Here is a 17,258-nt window from a genome sequence, read left to right on the forward strand (position 1 = left end):
ATTTAGTTTAAAATCCTATTATTTAGCTAGTACAAATTGAATAGTTTCACCACTTGACTTTCAAATTAGCATGGGTAGTAATATTGATTTGAGATACTTCTTATTTCACAATTACAACTGTGTTTTACATAACATTGTATAGTGTTTCCGGAAGTTAAATTCAATTAGTGCCTTTAATTATTGTTTTGAACTTAGCTCTCTCATTGATTACCACCACATGATTTATAACCATTATTTGCCCACAACAATAAAAGTAATGATTATAACAATATACATATTTTAGATTTTTTTACTACTGGCTGCAGTAGCACCGGACTGACTTCAAAAATGCCTAATGATTTCAAGACATTAAAATGAAACTCAGTGGTTGAACCTTATTATTCCTGTCACATTCATTTTCCAGATTTTATTTTTCTTCTTTACTTAAGAAATGTGGGCTGCATAATCTGTGGTCAATTTGCTTACTCAATTCCTCTGAATTCCATTGCATGGATGAGGAATCAGAAGCAAAGAAGTTAATTAATTTCCAAACGCCCATCTGTGCCTTTGTTGAGCGTTTCTAGAGAGCATTCCATAGGCATGCTCTTTGTTCTTTGTGACTCTATATGTTCATATAGGCTAACCAAACTGATTACATTGCATATTCAAATGTCGGGCTTTATACCTTGTATGGATACACACAGCATTTTAACCCTAAATAAAGCCTTAGGCTTAAAGACAAATAAATACATACCATATATAACATGAATTTCCCCCCAGAATTTCACCTTAATCTTGAAGGAAGGTGCTTTTTCGTTCTTTGCTTCCTTTCCCCTTTAACCGAATTCATTGCCGAAATAAAAATTTAACGTGTGGTGTGTGTGTGTGTGTGTGTGTTTTCACTCCTTTTTAACAAAATGCGTGGCCCAACTCCTAATTTCCCTAACGTGTTTTCTCATTCGTCGTTCCAGCCAGCCAAGCCAGGGACCTGTTGTCCAAGATGCTAGTGATCGATCCAGCGAAAAGGATATCGGTGGACGAGGCCCTACAGCACCCCTACATCAACGTCTGGTACGACCCGGCCGAAGTGGAGGCGGTAAGCCGGGGCCTGTGTGACTCTCCTTCCGCAGACCAAAATAGCACCTGGTGCTCGGTGGTGAACGCGGAAAGAGAACTAGAACCCAAAGAGGACAGTTGTTACTAGTCCCTTCCAAAGCGATTGCCTTTGACCTTGGATGCTGCGTGCACTTCCCCCCAAGCGTTTCCATAGGAGGGGGGAATTTGGTGCAATCATCTTACACGCTTGTGAAACACTTTCACTGGCTTTTATCAAATGGTTAACACCAATACCATCACCTTCTCGACGTGTAACGTGCAAACCGAAATCTTGATGCACACTTCAAGCACGGTGCCTCACGGCAGAGAACCGGCGCGCCTGGTGGAGACCGTACTTTGCCAGCCCTTGCAGGCAGCAGAGGGGGAGGAAGAGGGTGTTCTGAATGGGTCACCTCCATAAGATGTATTCACGGATAATATAAGAACATTTACATATGCAGTTGTTTTCTTTTCCTTTTTTAAAAACCATGTTAAATGATTGACACGCAGAGGTCTCTCTAGTCTCTCCCTTGTGTCGCTGCTCCTCCGTTTTTCTCTGTCGGAGCAGTGCTGAGCAGGGCCATCCAGCGGTGGTCGCATCTGTAGGCCTTCCTTGGGGGGCTTTTCTTGGGTGCTTCTCTGCATTGTTAGTGTCAGCAATGTAAGCCGTGTCCTGTGAGCATCGAAATCTCTTCAAGTTCTTAGAATTATTTTGCCAAATAACTTCATTTTCTTTTCAACAGAACCTCCAGGAAATCATTGGAATTTGTCCTTAATCTACTATTTGAAATAATCCATTTTGGTTGCTTGCTTGCTCTTCTTAGTCCTGTCTCTCCGTGTGTGTGTGCGCGCGCTGTATCGCAGTTTCCTTTCCTCGGCTAAGTGGTTGGGTTTGTCTGCTGTCCATGTCAGAGATGCTGGACTGAGTTTATCGTTTCTTATTGCTCTGTACCACGCTAGAGAAGTCGGAGCTCAAAGATGCTAGGGACAAACTTGTCCAGCTGAATTTTGTAATGTTTGAAGGAAACCCTGCTCTGTCCTGCACTGTGCTCAAAATTTTTGTTAGGTTTGAGCTCATTGTGGCAGCCATACTGTTTATTGAACTTTATAAGAATGATATTCAACAATGTAGTTTTCATAATGCAACCCAATCTTTAAGCATATGAAAATATCAATGAAAACATCTTGGTGATAAATGAGTCTCTCAAGTGTTGGAATGAAGATGTACCTGTCCTTAAACCATTTTCGTTAATATCTGCCCTCATAAGGAACTTTGCAAGGAGGCTGAAATTTCTATTTGCTATAAATTAATTTCTCTTCACTTAATTTGATTCCTATAAAATATAATCCTTAAAATTAAACTCTCCTCACTTTGATTTTGATGTTAAAATTAGTGTATGTTCATGTTTCTAATTTTTAAATCTCTTTTAGTTTGATCTCTTGGGAAATATTCTCAGAGATGTTCTTCATAAATTAATTTAGAATAGAATGTAGCACTAAAATAAGTAAGAGGAAAATATGATGCATATGTATATGAGTAAATTATGTAAAAGAAAATTTGCCCTAATTAAATCCAAGAAAATATTTTAGGGCATGTTGGTAAAAAAATTTTAGACAAATTATTTAAAATTGTTGCTTCTTATTTATTTTGGTAGCTTAAATCATGTTGTATATTTATTTTCCTTACATCTATTTTAATGTATGTAATCTGTTTTTAATGGATTGTGGCCTAGAGTTTAATTGGAGTCATAAAGCCTACATTTGTAATTCATTTGTAATTATGTTGCCTATAAAAGGCACAGTTGCTTAGACTCCATAATAACATATTAATAGATGGTAGCAACAAGTTTTTAAAACATATCTTAACTTTATATAGGAAGTACCCTTGAAAGATGAAAAAGATAAAATCTAGAGTAATGTCTAAAGTTCTCTCTCAATCATTTCAATTTGCCATGCCTCAGCATAGATAGCAACCAGACAGTCCATGTGGCTTTTAGATAAAGATCTCATCATGGAATGTAAAGGTTTAGGGGAAAAGACCAGTTAATGCACAGAAGAAGAGAGAGTCTTTGTCACCTATACTAAGATCACTGGTTTACAAGGGTAAAATGTTTTATGTCTTAAAGTGTGGTCATGAACAGGTTTGAATCCTAAGCCTAGGTCAAGGTCAGTCTGTTTCTTCTGTAGCTGTGTTGCAGAGGGAGAAGATCCTAACTGTTCAGGAAGCGGTCAGCTGTGCTTCCTGACATACCTTTGGGATTTGTTTTTTCGCTCTTGTGTGAGAATATGCTAAGTTTTATGATCTTTAAAGTAAAGTGGCCTTTCTGGATGAATACATGGCAAAGTTATCATGAAGCAATATGCCTTCCACCTCGGCTGTCCAGATTTTCTTGCCAAATAAACTCCTATCTGTCTCAAAGTCAAACAAGTGAAAGTATCAAATAATCAGCAGATAGTATGGCGGGGTGTGGAGGGAGAAAGATAGAGTGATGGACAGGGAGAGACAGAAAGGTGCACAACATCAAAACTGACGGGAAATATCAAAAAGAAGCCAGTTAACGATATATGGTGTCAGTAAAAATACTTCCTTATCCAATTCTTTTTAAACTTTTTATTATGATTTAAGTGAAAGTTTATACCGCGGATCATCAATTTTATATTCAATAATTTATAGTCATTTTGTTTCAAATCATCCCTTTCCATCCCCTTTATCCCACTTTCCCCAAGCAGGATCTCTTGCCATTCCTCCTCTTTTCCCTGCACTCTTTCCTTGGGTCAATGCTACCAGTTTGATCTGATTGTCACATGGGGGTGAGTTCAGTTTAAGACCTGAAGGGTGACTAAGGGCCATAGTCTTGGAATACTACCAATCTCTATCCAACCACGAACCCGCAACTCTTTTATGACTTTGAGTTCCACTCCACATTTTCTTCTCACTCTATCTAGTATCTTCTGATGTGATACTTTGAAGAGCAGGTGGCAGTGGTAGCAGGGCACCATCTAGCTTTTCTGCACACAAGGTTGGGGAGACTGATGGCCCATTAGTCCACTGGAGTAGTTCCTGTCATGTGCCTTTCCATTTTCCACACTCTCCTTTCCTCTAGATGGGGAGAGACCAGGAAGTGCATCTTCGATAGAAATGTATAACCTTATAAGACATTAGTCGTGACTCATTGAGGAGGAATGTGGAACATTATCTTTGGGAAGCATGCTATGCCAATTGACCTAGACGTCCCTTGAGCTATGGACTCGAGGCCCTAGAGGGAGCGACTCGTTATGTCTAGGAAGTTCACTCACTGTATGCTCTATCACACTTGTTGATATATTTGCCGCAAAGCTAATATACATATATGGATATCTTGTCCAAACTATATGTATTTGTGTGCATATGCATACTCTCCCTCTCATGCCTCGTTAGCCTGTGCCTATCCAGGCATCTATCCATAGGCCATCACTCTGAAAAGACTGTGATGTGACAATATTTACCTCTATTTCTGTTAAATTTTGCAAACCTCCCACTATCTTACCTTGCCTCCATCACTTTTTTCTGTTAGTGCATATTGCCTTCCCCTTCCTCCAAGTAAATACTGAAAACCCTCTAATCATTTACTTCCTCTCACCTTCCCACCATGCATAACCATCAGAAAAAGTTTTTTTCTTTTTCTTTCTTCCTTCCTTCCTTCCTTCTTTCCTTCCTTCCTTCCTGTTTCTTGGTAGTGTAAGAGAATTTTATACAAAAATCATTAAAATGTATAGCCAAGACATTTATAATGAATATGAAACACATTAATATGGTGTATCAACTTTAGCATCTAATTTTATACAGTAAAGCAAAATAGATCATAGAGGATAATTTTTGTAGCAATATGTTGAAATATCATCACTGAACACAAGCAAGCAAGAATATGCAAGGTTTCAGCAAAGTTTCCATTTTGTACTGGACTGATTTCCCTCAGCATCATGTCTGCTCTCCAGGTCCATCCACAACATGTGGCATTTACAAATTAATCGTTAATGTTTGACATAATATAGTAGTATCCCACAGTTTGTCTGTGGAAACGCTTATTTGTCCATTCTGCCACTGCTGGGCTTTGGGTTGTTTGCCTCTTTTGACTAGTGTGAGTAATGCTGTGGTGAAAATGGATGTGTATATGTCTATTTATTTGCAGTGTTATTTCTCCATGCTTACCAAATAGAGGGACTCCTGGATCATCTGGTATTTCTACTTCCAACTTTTCTGAGGAATGACTTCCCACCGAGGTTGCACCATTTTGCAGTCTCACCAGCCATGCATGATGGTACCATTCTTTCTGTAACCTCACAAGCATTTGATGTTTTCTGTTTTCTTGGGTGTTTTTTTGGTTTTGTTTTAAATAACTGGACTATTAATGGTGAGGTGAGGAGATATTTCATTGTTATTTTGATTTTCGTCTCTTACATGACTGTTAGTCTAGGTAAACTAGAGAAACAAATCCATAGATACTCATATATGTATAAGAGAGAGTTTTATATATAAGCTAAGTGTACATTCAGAAAGCAGTCCAACTTAGCCCATATGTCCGACACCAATCTACAAAGTCCTCCTCCAACTCATGAAATGCACACAATGACACGGAAGGCAGGAGGATCACAGGCCAGTGGGTAGAAAGTCTTTGAATCCAGTGGTGGTGTCAGCATCTCAGTGCCGGCAGGGGTCTCCATGTGGCTTCTTCAGCACCCAGGGCGGCATCAGGCTAAGTCTATGTGGCTTCTCCTCAGGGATGTTTTACGGGAAGTGAGCCTTGCCAGCTGAAGCATGGAACTGGCTAAGGCAGCTCTCCCTTGGTCCGACTATCAGAAAGCAAGAGACCTGAGAACTAGGAAGGCGAGGCTCACTGAGCCATTTATCCCTCCGCCCTTCAATTAATCCCACACATGTTTATTGGCCAGTTTGGCACAATAAACCTTAACTATCTCAATCCACCCTTTGCCAACTTGGCACCTATCCACAATTCTTTAGCCTAACAATTGCAGTTAAGTAACACCTACACCTTAATCCTATAATCCCCTGAATATATTGCCCCACCTATGACAGTTTGTAAACTGACCACTTCATGCCTTTATCCCCCCAATTTTGGGTATCCAATTTCTATACTGCCCACTTACATTAATCCAGTGCTCTGAGGAGACCAGCATATTTTTTGATGTGAAGAATCTTCATTCCAGTTGGAACCTTATAAAGTCCTCATTTATAAGCAAAGTCAAATCAGGACAGGCCATCCCTAAAGTCAGCAACAATATGCACCAGATCACAGGCTCAAGAATCTCTTCATCTGGTCGGGTTCTGGTCAGCTCAATGTGGGTTGCCTCATTTAGCCTCCCTGTGTGCCCATTGGTTGCCTTGCCTTTAGACCATGGGCTCTCACCAATACTCAACAAGCCTAGCCCCCTCTTGCTATGTCATGAACTTTAGACCAGTCAACCTGCTCTCATTTTCTCTTTTTCCTGTAAACCAAGCCCGCAGGTGTCAGTGGCCAAACTCAACACGTCTCTTCATTGCTGCATTTCTCTCACTTCCACTCAACAAGTAGATCCAGGTGGTCACCTAGCAAGCATTGCAGCCTGCTCTTAGGCTCCCTTTAACATTCAGTCCTAGAGAGGATTTTCTTCCTGGTTCCAGATTTTTTTTCCAGCTTCTGTCAAAGACCACTAGTTCTTGAGTACTCCACTGGGTGGGGTATATCTTTTCAAAACTTTCTTTGCAGGTGTGACCTAAACCCATCTAAAGATCAAATTTTAATGGCTGAAAGCAAGTGGACTTACAAGCTATTTTCATACTTTCCAATAAACATTTCTTTAAATCGTTATATTGATAATATGCAGAAGAAATCAGTATGAACAAAAATAGAATCAGATACTAAACTCAATTCTTAAAACAGTCAAGGTCAATCCTTATTTAGCTTATCTAAATCCTTATCTAAGCTATTCGATTTATACAAAAATATGGGATTATGTCTCTGAGAGTATTAAAGCAGATCCAGGCTTTCTGTCAGGCATTTTGACCTTCTGTCAGCCATTTTCCTTAAGCAGCATGGTTTCTGAGAATTTCAAAAGGCGATTTCTACCCCTAAGCTCAAAATATACATTAGTCACATTCATTTTTGCCATTTTAAACAGTAATAACCAAAGACTACAACCAATCATAATAATCAAAACTCTAACTTCCCATATTCTTTCCAGAAAACAACCGACTAAATAGTGTGGCTTCATCTGACCTCTGGCTAGACACAGAAGAAAAACTACATGAGGGAGAGGCCAAACGAACAGCTACTCTCCATCTGATGGTTTGCTTCTCCAGCACCCCACTCCTGGTACTATAATGTGTTAGTCTGGGTAAACTAGAGAAACAAATCCACAGAAACCCATATATGTATAAGAGAAAGTTTTATATATAGGGTAAGTGGACATTCAGAAAGCATCCCAACCCAGTCCAGTGACTAATGATCATGAACACTTCTTGATCTCTTTACTGGCCACCAGAATGTCTTATTTGGTGACGTAGCTGTCCATTTCCCTTGGTTATTTTTTTTTAATTGGATTGTTTGTCCTTTTCTTGTTAAGGTGTTTAAAAAGTTTTTGTGTTATACATTTTAGATTATCTTCCTTGTCTGATATGTCATTGCCCAAAATTTCCCCTTAGTTTGTGGGTTTGCTCTTTTTACTCTTTTGATGCACTTATGTGTGTAACGTTTAAGAGATCCCATCTAGCTTGTCTCCTGTTATTCGTGTGGGTCAAGTGTTATGTTGGATAAGGCCTTACATTTGTCCCTTTTTGCTTTTTCCCACTGGTGATCTTCATAATTTTAGATTTGACGGGTCCTTCATCCATCTTGCATTCATTTGTTTGTCATGTGTGCTATGAGACCTGTTTCAGCCTTCTGCAAATGGATATCAGGCCTTGAGATTAGAACCATTCTCTGAAGTGGGACTGGTGGTAGGGGCCAGGTTTCCTGGTCAACACAACCATTATGTTGAAGGATTAGTCTCAAAGAGACCTAGATGTAATGCAGAGATGGATCCTCGGTTGTTGAAAACATGGCTCAGATATCTGCCTGGAAGAAGTGGCTCAGCTCCTGAAGCACTTGACATCTGAATACTCTGTTCCCCGGTGTCCTAGCCCTGGGTTCTTGAGAATGCAGAGCAGGGTGGCTGGAAACCCAGGACGTTCTGTCTGGCACTTGAGTCAAGAAGATGAGGAGAATGAAAGAACAGAGGCTGAGCACATGGAGCTGCAGCTGTTACGTGAGATGAACAGAGAGAATAGAAATATTTTGCCCTTTCTATCACGGTTCTTTTTCAGATGAATGGGAAAGTTGCATGAGGAATCCAATGAGTTTGGATGGAGGGTGATTAGGGAAGCAGGGCCAGGGCTGAGTTTGCTTTATTTCCTCCTTAAATCATGATTAATTTGGGAATTGGGATAAGGCCGAGTGGGCATTTCATCTGCCTGTACAGATCCTGGGTTATACAATCTGATCCTGAGATTTCCATTGAGAGTATAACCTGGGAAACAGGAACACCTACAAGAATCAGTGTTGCCATTCAATTAAAATAAACACTTTAAGAAATGTAAGCTCAGAAGAGTCTGCAGTGTTACACATTCATTTTCAGTTTTTAACATAAAGTAACCAATAAAGTCTTACATGTTTGATTAAGATGGTTATTTATTATTTTATTACTTTAGGGAATATTTTGTCGTTGCCTACAGAGAAAGAGTTGATAGGAACAAGCCAACCTGGCTTTATGCTTTAAGCAATTTTATTGCAAGGCCATCCTACATTTCATGCTTTCTGAACAGAGTTACTGTATAGTTATTAGTTTCACCCTCTGTCTGTCTGTCGTTGTATCTTACTGATTATTACCAAGAAGAGCACACAGAATGGGTAACGAACCATGCAGTAAATATGCATCCTTTTCAAATTCATGTGACAAAATTGTGAACTTGATTGCTGACCTTGTTTGCCAATCTGTTGAAGGTATATCTTAAATGAGTGAGAGCTTTGAGATCATTGTTGAGTTTATCTTTCTAGTATAGCTAGTCAAATGATAATCATTTGAATATCAATCCACAACCATGAGTAGTAAATGTTCAGAGAACCCAAAAATCATAAAGGGAATAAAATGAGGCTAGGCGGGAGATCAGAAAAGACTGAGAACAGACTCAGAAGTTTGCTTGCTCTGTATAGGCCATAATGAGAGCAGAGACAGCAGTTATGTGGACCAATACGTCAGGGGAGGCAGTTGACATCATCCGGAAGGTCAGAAGAGAGAACGTTGTCAAGGTCCAAGGTCTGAGAAAAGGGAACTTACAGAGTATTAAATAGTCCATTAGCTAAGGCTGATTTCAGGTAGCAGTAGAAAAGTCACTAGCAGACGTTGTTGGACCGATCCAGAGAATGATGACAGTCAGAAGCCATGTCTAAATCTAGAGAAAGGGGATGGTTTTCTGGAGCCCAGGGCTGCACAGTGATGGCCTTTCTAGTGGGAACTGGTGGTAGAGACACAGAGCAGGCTCTGTTGCTTTTGGAGAGAAGCGTGGAGAGAAGGAGCCTTGCTTCTCCAGCTTCCATCGCTGGCCCTGGCAGTGCTTCTCTTTCGTTGGCTCCAGCCAGCTCTAAAGTAGCTGGCAAGCAGCTTCCCTGCCGGGGCAGCATCAGGACACCCAGAGCAGGCCAGAGGAGCCAGGGTTGCATCTTTGGACAAATGTCCTGGCATGGCATGGAGATATGCTGTCCCCAGTGACAGCTCTGAAATCCATGACTCAGTAACAATTAAATGAAAATCAACACCAAGGAATTGGCCACGCTGACCTTGAGAGAAGTCTTTAGATTGGCAGTGGTCTCCCTGGTTAGAAGTGAAGTAAGCCTTATCCTTAATAATGACTTAATTTGCACAAGTAGCTTGTGATTTCCTGTCATAAACCACAAATACTGTATAAACTGGATAATTGTGGCATAGGCATTTTTTCCCACGGGGTTTTCAATTAAAGGCACATACTTCTACATGCGGATATGCCTCTATAAGTGGATTTTAATTTTTAAGTTGCATGTCATGGGTTTGAATAGGTGCATACACACTTGTTCAGTCAGTGCCGGACAACTTGCCAGATGAGCGAAAGGATTCACCCATCTTTTTTCTTTTGGATTGTTGTAACTCTTGCCAATTGGGTAGGTTACATGAAAATAAACCCAACCTACTGCCATGAAGTCCATGATTACTCATTTTGACCATCTATAGGGTTGTCAAGGCCCCGATCTTTACAGGAACAGCTAGCCGCATCTTTGTCCCCAGAAGTGGCTGCTTATCATGTGGTTAGCAGCCTAACACATAACGCTCTAACACAGCACTCCTTGCAGTAGAATAGGATTTATAGACTAGAATTAGTACAATATTAATTTTTATCCTCATTTCTCTTCTTTCACCTCATATTTCATGATCTTTCTCTTCTTATCATTTTCTTTTTTTACAGTCTAGCTCTTTCAGGGCTATTCACATAGGCTTTTTCTTCTTGAAAAGTGTATTATTTTATCAATTTATTAACAAATATTTATTAAGCCCAAGCTGTGTGCTCCATGCAGTCATAGGAAACAGAGATCAGCAGCACATTTTAGAGGGGAAAATGTTTCTGCTTCCATTGACCGGGTAAGTTTACACTGGATTAATAGCTAATGATAACTGAATTACAATGAGAATCTACTTATCTTACAGCAGATGTGCCCCAACTGCTTTGATCTATATTTAACAAATGGAGATTATCTATAGCCATGATTTTAAAAACAACAGCAATAAGAAAATTATTTATGAATTTTAAATAGTGCTGTGTTCAAGTTTTGATAACAGAAACACACAAATTACTACCAAATAGCCAAAGAAGCCTAAAGTTGTTCATGAATGGGAAGACTTAACTTACAGTTTAGAGATTCATCTACAAACCAAGTACTGAATATTTTGGCCCTTCATTTTAAATGGTAGATGGTTGGAAGTAACAATAGCCAATTATTCTCATTCTCTATCACTGTGTACTTCTTACTTATAATTCTCTTAAATATTGTTTTCGTTGTATGAGTAGGATTATCTGATTATGAATATTATGTGCTAACCTCACTACAAAGTCAAGTTCCTGAATGAGTTCTTTGTGTTGGCTCTACCTTCATTAACTATGCTTGGCCAATTGTCTTCTGCAGAATTCTGCTAAGTCCATAATACATCCTTAAGATAACATGATAGGCAGGCTTATAATTATATTCAATTATAAACATATTCAGTACATTCTCTTAGACCCAGAATTTGTGTTTACTTGAAAACAATAAGGAAAAGTATGAACTACCATGAGGATGTTTGATGAGCTCTACTATTCAAACAGTTCACACTAGTAGTTGTTCACATTGGGAAAATATTCATGTATATGCTCACTTCACATATTTTATTAATCTAATGAGTATGAGGAATGTGGTGTCGTTATAAATAAAAACAATTTTGCGTGGTTCCTTTCTTTCCTGTTTGGAGGAAAGGGGATTAAAATCTTTGTAGCTGACATTTCCCTTTCATGCGTGAAGGTAGCCCAGGTCCCCAAGACAGTGTGAGTAAATACCTAATCTGAAATCCCGAGGTTACTGTTTGTGTGCTGTGAGTTCCTTCACAGTGCACAAGAGCATGCCTTAGACAACTACTAAACATTTTATTCGTTTGTCTTTTACTGTGCTCGAAACAGAAGCCAGTTTGGCCATGAAGTTTATTAAATAAAACTTCAAAGCAACTCTCAAGCTGAAAAAGAAGAGCTCATAATACTTGAAGCATGATCTACAGCATGTTGATTAGTCAAGTCTTTTGGGGGGCATGGGAATTCGAACTGTTTTATTAAGAAGAGGAATTGTATTTCATCAAAATAAGGCTAGGACTAGTTTAGCTGAACATTCATGAGCGTAAAGAGCCTCTATTAAGAGACCAAGATGGCTTGCTGCCTATCCCTCTGAACATGACCTTGAATTTTCCTGGCTTCATAGCTAGCTTGCTTCTTAATGCTATAAAGGTGTACTCACAACAATCCCCCCCGCTCTTTGCTTTTCTCCAGCCCCCCTGCTGCTGTTGTTAGGCGCTGTGTAGTCAGGTCCTGGAGACCCTGTGCAAAACACTGCTCCATCCTCCGCCCACATCACAGCTGTTATCACGTTTGGGCCCATTGTTGCAGCCACTGCGGCAAGTCATCTCATGAAAGAGCTTCCTTCTTTTCACTGCCCTTCTGTTGGTGTCCTTGCCAGGGCCTGGCCTCTCCCTGGACCATGCTCGAATGCTGAGATGAAGGCTCAGCACGTGCATTTCTCAGCGCATCTGGTTGCTCTAGATCATGCTTATTCCCTTGGATTTCTATTTGGAAGATATACTTGATCCAGTCTTACTTACAACTAGACATATAGCTATATTTGATAAAGTATTATCAATTGAGTTTTCTCAGGAAAATCCTATGTGGAGCATTGATAATGAGAATTGTTCTCAAGCAGATTTCTGGGATCCTTTCTTTGTATATTAATAACAGCAAACAAAAATGACACCTACATTCTTTTAAATATTTTCTCCAGTAGAGCAAGCTCTCCCAGTTTAGAGAGACAAATAATCAACAGTAGTTCCCAGCAGGGATTTCATGTGTTACCATTTGCTGTGTGCTTTTCGGGTAACATGTCTCGGTGTTTCTCCAGTTCCCATCATGGGTTGGGTGCATCACCTGCGTACAGAAAGCAGGTGATCTTCTGTTGTCAGGAGTTGGAAAGAAAAACAGGTTACTGTTATAATTTTGAACGTTATTATAATCTCTTTCCACTCTAAAATGATCATTTAAATTCTGTGGGGTTTTTTCCGACTAAGTGTTCCTAAGAATTCTTTTAACTATGATCTTTTTTCTACTCGCATGGAGTTAATAAACTGGCTGACTCCCTCTCTCAGCTGTGCTCTCCATCTGTTTTGACACCAGGACTAACTCGTTGAGTTTTATGGTCTCTTATTGCGGCGGGCTTCAAGCTGTGAAGGAGCTAGTGCGACACTTCAGCAGGCCTAACGTGAGCAATAGTGCAGTGCCACCTATCTGTCACAGAAGACCCTTTTAGTGTGGACTTGAGCTGTAAGCATGTTTGCTAGACGTGGAATGTATATACATTTAGAAATAATAAGGAAGCAGCATATGCTACAATAGATGTGGGCTTGATGTCCTCTAATTATGTGCTTAATTACTGGCAGCGCAGTTTTCATATGCTCCTCGAAGTTAGATCAATGTCTTCCATTTCTAATATCTGACATTTGTAGAATTCCAAATTTTCATCTGCTCATACTGTTGTATTCTTCCAGCCACAAAATGTGAGCAGTTAACTAATTGCCTTCTAGAGAAAATGTAAGTTCATTGCATTTCACGTGCCGGATGCCTCAGCTGTTGAAGGGAAGCTGTCTTTTGAATCACGTGGGGATTGTTTTGATGCCTTCCATGAGGTTGGCAGGAGCTTGTTTGTTGTGGATTGATTCAGTCACTTGCCTTCAGAACCCTTCTCTATATGAGTTGTAACAAGAATATGTACTTTACTCGAATACTATTCAATGTGTTCCGAATTTTAGCAAACTGTTCTACTGAAGGTGGTTTCTTTTGTTCATTTCAAATCATTGGGATATTTGGACTCTACTGAAGATATAAGGTGTCAAAAACGGGAGTAGTTAAGTCACTCGGGCTCACGAGGTATCTGCTGTAGTAGAATTTCTCCCTAAGTTTTCTGAGGCTATAAATCTTTATAGGAGCAGGCAGCTTCATCGTTCTCTCCAGGAGTGGCTGGTGGCTTTGAACTACTCACCTTGAGGTTAGTAGCCTAATCTGTAACCAACTACACCACAAAGGCTCTTAATAGCTATTTGGGACTGTGCAAATGTGAAGGGGGTGTGGCCCACTAAGGGGACTGGATAGCTTGATAATAGTAGAAATAAGGTACACAGTACTCTTGAAGATAGAACCATGCAAACAAGGCTTATGGAATCCAAACATATTATCAGTTTTGATAGAAAGGGAGACCTTAGTAGCATTAGTTAAGTGCAAGTCAAGCCCATCTTTTGTCCTCAAGATTCCTGCACGGAATCTTTTCCATCCAGAAGACAGAGAATGTGACTCTGGAAAGGGCACGAGATGGCAGCAAACAGCAGAACCAGGAGACCAATGTGAGGTAGAGGAAGGGGCTTCGTGGATCACAGAGAGATAAAGCAGAATGCCTTTGCACAGGACTCCTGCTGGTGAAATGGAGGCCCCTGGAAAGCTAAGTTTGCGGATCCCAGAGCTGCAGCATCTGGAATGAGGCTTCCTAAAGCAAAGTGTGGTGCCACTGAGCACTGAGCGGCCAAGGTTAACAGGACTTGGGTCTGCCTGCACACATGGCTGAGGAAGAGGCTACTCTGATTGAAGAACTGTACACTAAGTAGTTTCTGCTCTTGAATTGTAACCTGTTATGTTCCTACAAAATGCCAGAACTGCAGGCAGGGCCTGTGAGTTCTGTGTGGGCATTGCTGTGAATGATCAGACCCAACTGAGAAGAAGAGAGAGTGCCATGGGAGGGGTGGGTGATATCAGCATTGGTAAATTGGCTGGAGGGTGGCGGCAGGTCTGACCTCTGTCTCATAGGAATCAGCTTCGAGTGGCTGATACTGATGGTGCTTGTCTCCTGACCTTGAACAATGAGACAAGCTCCAATGACCTATTAGTGCAGTGACTCACAGAATCTTTACTCTGCTTTTTCTTTTCATTTCATGTCTTATCCGAAGCCCTGTAGGCAGTGAAATTTGAAAATCATTTGATTGGACCACTGAGGAAGAATTCTTAAAAAGTGAGGTGGGGGTGGGAAGTCAAATGGTTTCTTTTTTAAATTTTTTAATTGGGATCAATACATATATGAAATAATTCTGCAGTTCAGTAATGTCCAGCAGACTGGTACATTTGCTACCACAATCAATTTCCAAACATTCTTTTTCTATGTGGACCTCTTGACATCATCCCCCTTAACCCTACCACCACCTCCGTGTCCCTTTCCCCACAAAAACCTTATGCCACTTGCTGACTTTATAGGCTCATCAGTCCTGGTTTTCATACTCCCCAAAACATATACCATAACTTCAAGAGGGTGCCCCCAATGGCATAACACTCCAGAGATACCCCCTCATATATACAACCCAAACCAAACAATACAACCCAGCCCCAAACATAAGATTTTGGAAACCAGATCAGGTCCAGCATGCATCCTAGGAGGAATCTGATGACAGGTTTTATCTGCTCCAGTCAGGCTTCTGCCTTTGGCCTACGCTCAACTCAGCAAGGCATTCCTTCTAGCGACCACCTCCCTTGTGCATGGAGGGAGGGCACTGGAGGTCTAGGTCCTGTATCGTTCCACCAGTGAATGCAGCCTTCTCCCAACCAGATTCTCACTGTAGGCTCTGGTAGTCGTCCCTCCGTTCGACTTCAGATCATGTGTTTCACAAACCTTCGGTGACTGATGATGGTGTGCTTTAGGCATGTGGACTGAGATGCCATCTCTCTTAGATGGCTTCTTTGGAGACAAGCCTTTAAGACCTCAGACACTATTTGATCTGATGGTTTCTATAGAACATTTCACATCTAGTATTCTCTGACAAGCGAAAGCTTAGATGTCCTCTGGAGTAATTCCCAATATATTACTCGAAGATGCAGAGTCACTTGGATAGACCACTGAAGGATAATTCTTTTAAAACGTGGCGAAGGAAACATTGTTTCTCTAAAATGTTCCACCTCTGCTGCTCTCTGAAAGGCTATACTATCGCTCAGTTGTCCTAATAGACTCTTACAAATCTATGACTGTTTTTCTTCTAGCCTGTGACTTCCTATGTATTGTGGGATCCACTTAGTTAATTCAAGATGGTATCAATTTATGCATATGTGTTTCATTTCCTTAAGATGTTTCATCCTCTAGAGAGGTTATCCCATTTGGACATCTGCTTCAGATGCTAAGAAATAATGAAATGTATCGACTGTGGCAGAAAACCAAGTCAGGCTCCCCTGTGAGAGCTGCTCCTAAGAGACAAGCGAAGTAAGTCAGTGACGAGATTCATAAGGGGCTTTGTCAGTGAAAATTCACCAACTGTTTTACTAAGAGAAAGAATAAACGAAGGGAAAATAATAGGACTTAAGTCAGGAGAGAGAATCTCTGTCAGACAGCTTTGCCTTGAGATAAACAGAAGTCACACAAATGGACTAATTGCTAGGAAACATAAATGGTTTGATAATTTGCATTCATGCCTTGTTTGTCTGCCAGCAAGGTTACTAAAAGAATGATACTAGCTTTGGAATTTTTGGTCAGTAAGAATATAATCTCCTCTTCACTGCTGTGGTTAGTTGTTAAGAAGCCCGTTGTAGCCCATGGCAGCCCCGTGTGTCTTCATTATCGAAGGCCCCCACAACAGAACTTTATTATAGCAAAGAGAAATTTATTTTCTCCCCGTTTAGGATGCTAACAGTTCAAATTCAGGGTGCCAGCTCTAAGCTTTTGCTTACTTGGCTCCGGGACAAGGTCCTTGTCTTCCATAAATATTTGTGAGCCCAGAGTTCTTCGTAGGCCTCCATCTTGCCATTAATCTTCCCCTGGGTCTAGGTTAATAGTGAAGGAACCTGTGGTAGTTACATAACCTGGTGTCAATTGGGGACTTGAGAGGATTAAGAGTGAAGGGGTGGAGTCTAGTCTGTCAATCAGGTCATAGCCAATGAGGCTTCTGTGTGGGCATGGCCTTCTCTTGAGAATTCTGGGAACTCCTGTAGTTCTTCCTCGGAGGTTGAAGACACATGCTCTCTTGGCTCTCTCCCTGGGAGACACTCTCCTGATAAGACAAATGGTGCTACGCCCTGGGAGCTGGAGAAGCCACATGGACCTACCCTGATGCAACCAGAACTTTGGAGCCAGAGAAGCCACATAGAGATCCCTGCCAGCACTGAGATGGTTACAATGCCACTGAATCCAGAAGACTTCCAGCCCACTGGCCTGTGATCTTCCTGCATTTGGCATCATTGCATGTATTTCGTGAGTCTGAAGGGGACTTTATAGATTGGTATCAGACATATGGGCTAATATTGGACTTATGGACTTGATCTGGACTGGGCTGGG

General features: G+C 40.7%; 1 protein-coding gene across 7 annotated transcripts in view; it reads left to right on the top strand.

The window, feature by feature from the left end:
* MAPK10 (mitogen-activated protein kinase 10) overlaps positions 1-17,258 on the top strand; it is a 379,669-nt gene that overhangs the window by 313,705 nt on the left and 48,706 nt on the right. For all 7 annotated transcript variants that reach the window (XM_045284091.1, XM_004703248.2, XM_004703251.2 and 4 more), the window contains one exon: positions 951-1,075. In XM_045284091.1, coding sequence (XP_045140026.1) covers positions 951-1,075 — 125 coding nt within the window. The remainder of the gene's footprint in view (positions 1-950; positions 1,076-17,258) is intronic.

This window comes from Echinops telfairi, unplaced genomic scaffold (assembly GCF_000313985.2).
Source record: "Echinops telfairi isolate 266 unplaced genomic scaffold, ASM31398v2 ScPeMD7_7468;HRSCAF=8506_0, whole genome shotgun sequence".
Taxonomy (NCBI): domain Eukaryota; kingdom Metazoa; phylum Chordata; class Mammalia; order Afrosoricida; family Tenrecidae; genus Echinops; species Echinops telfairi.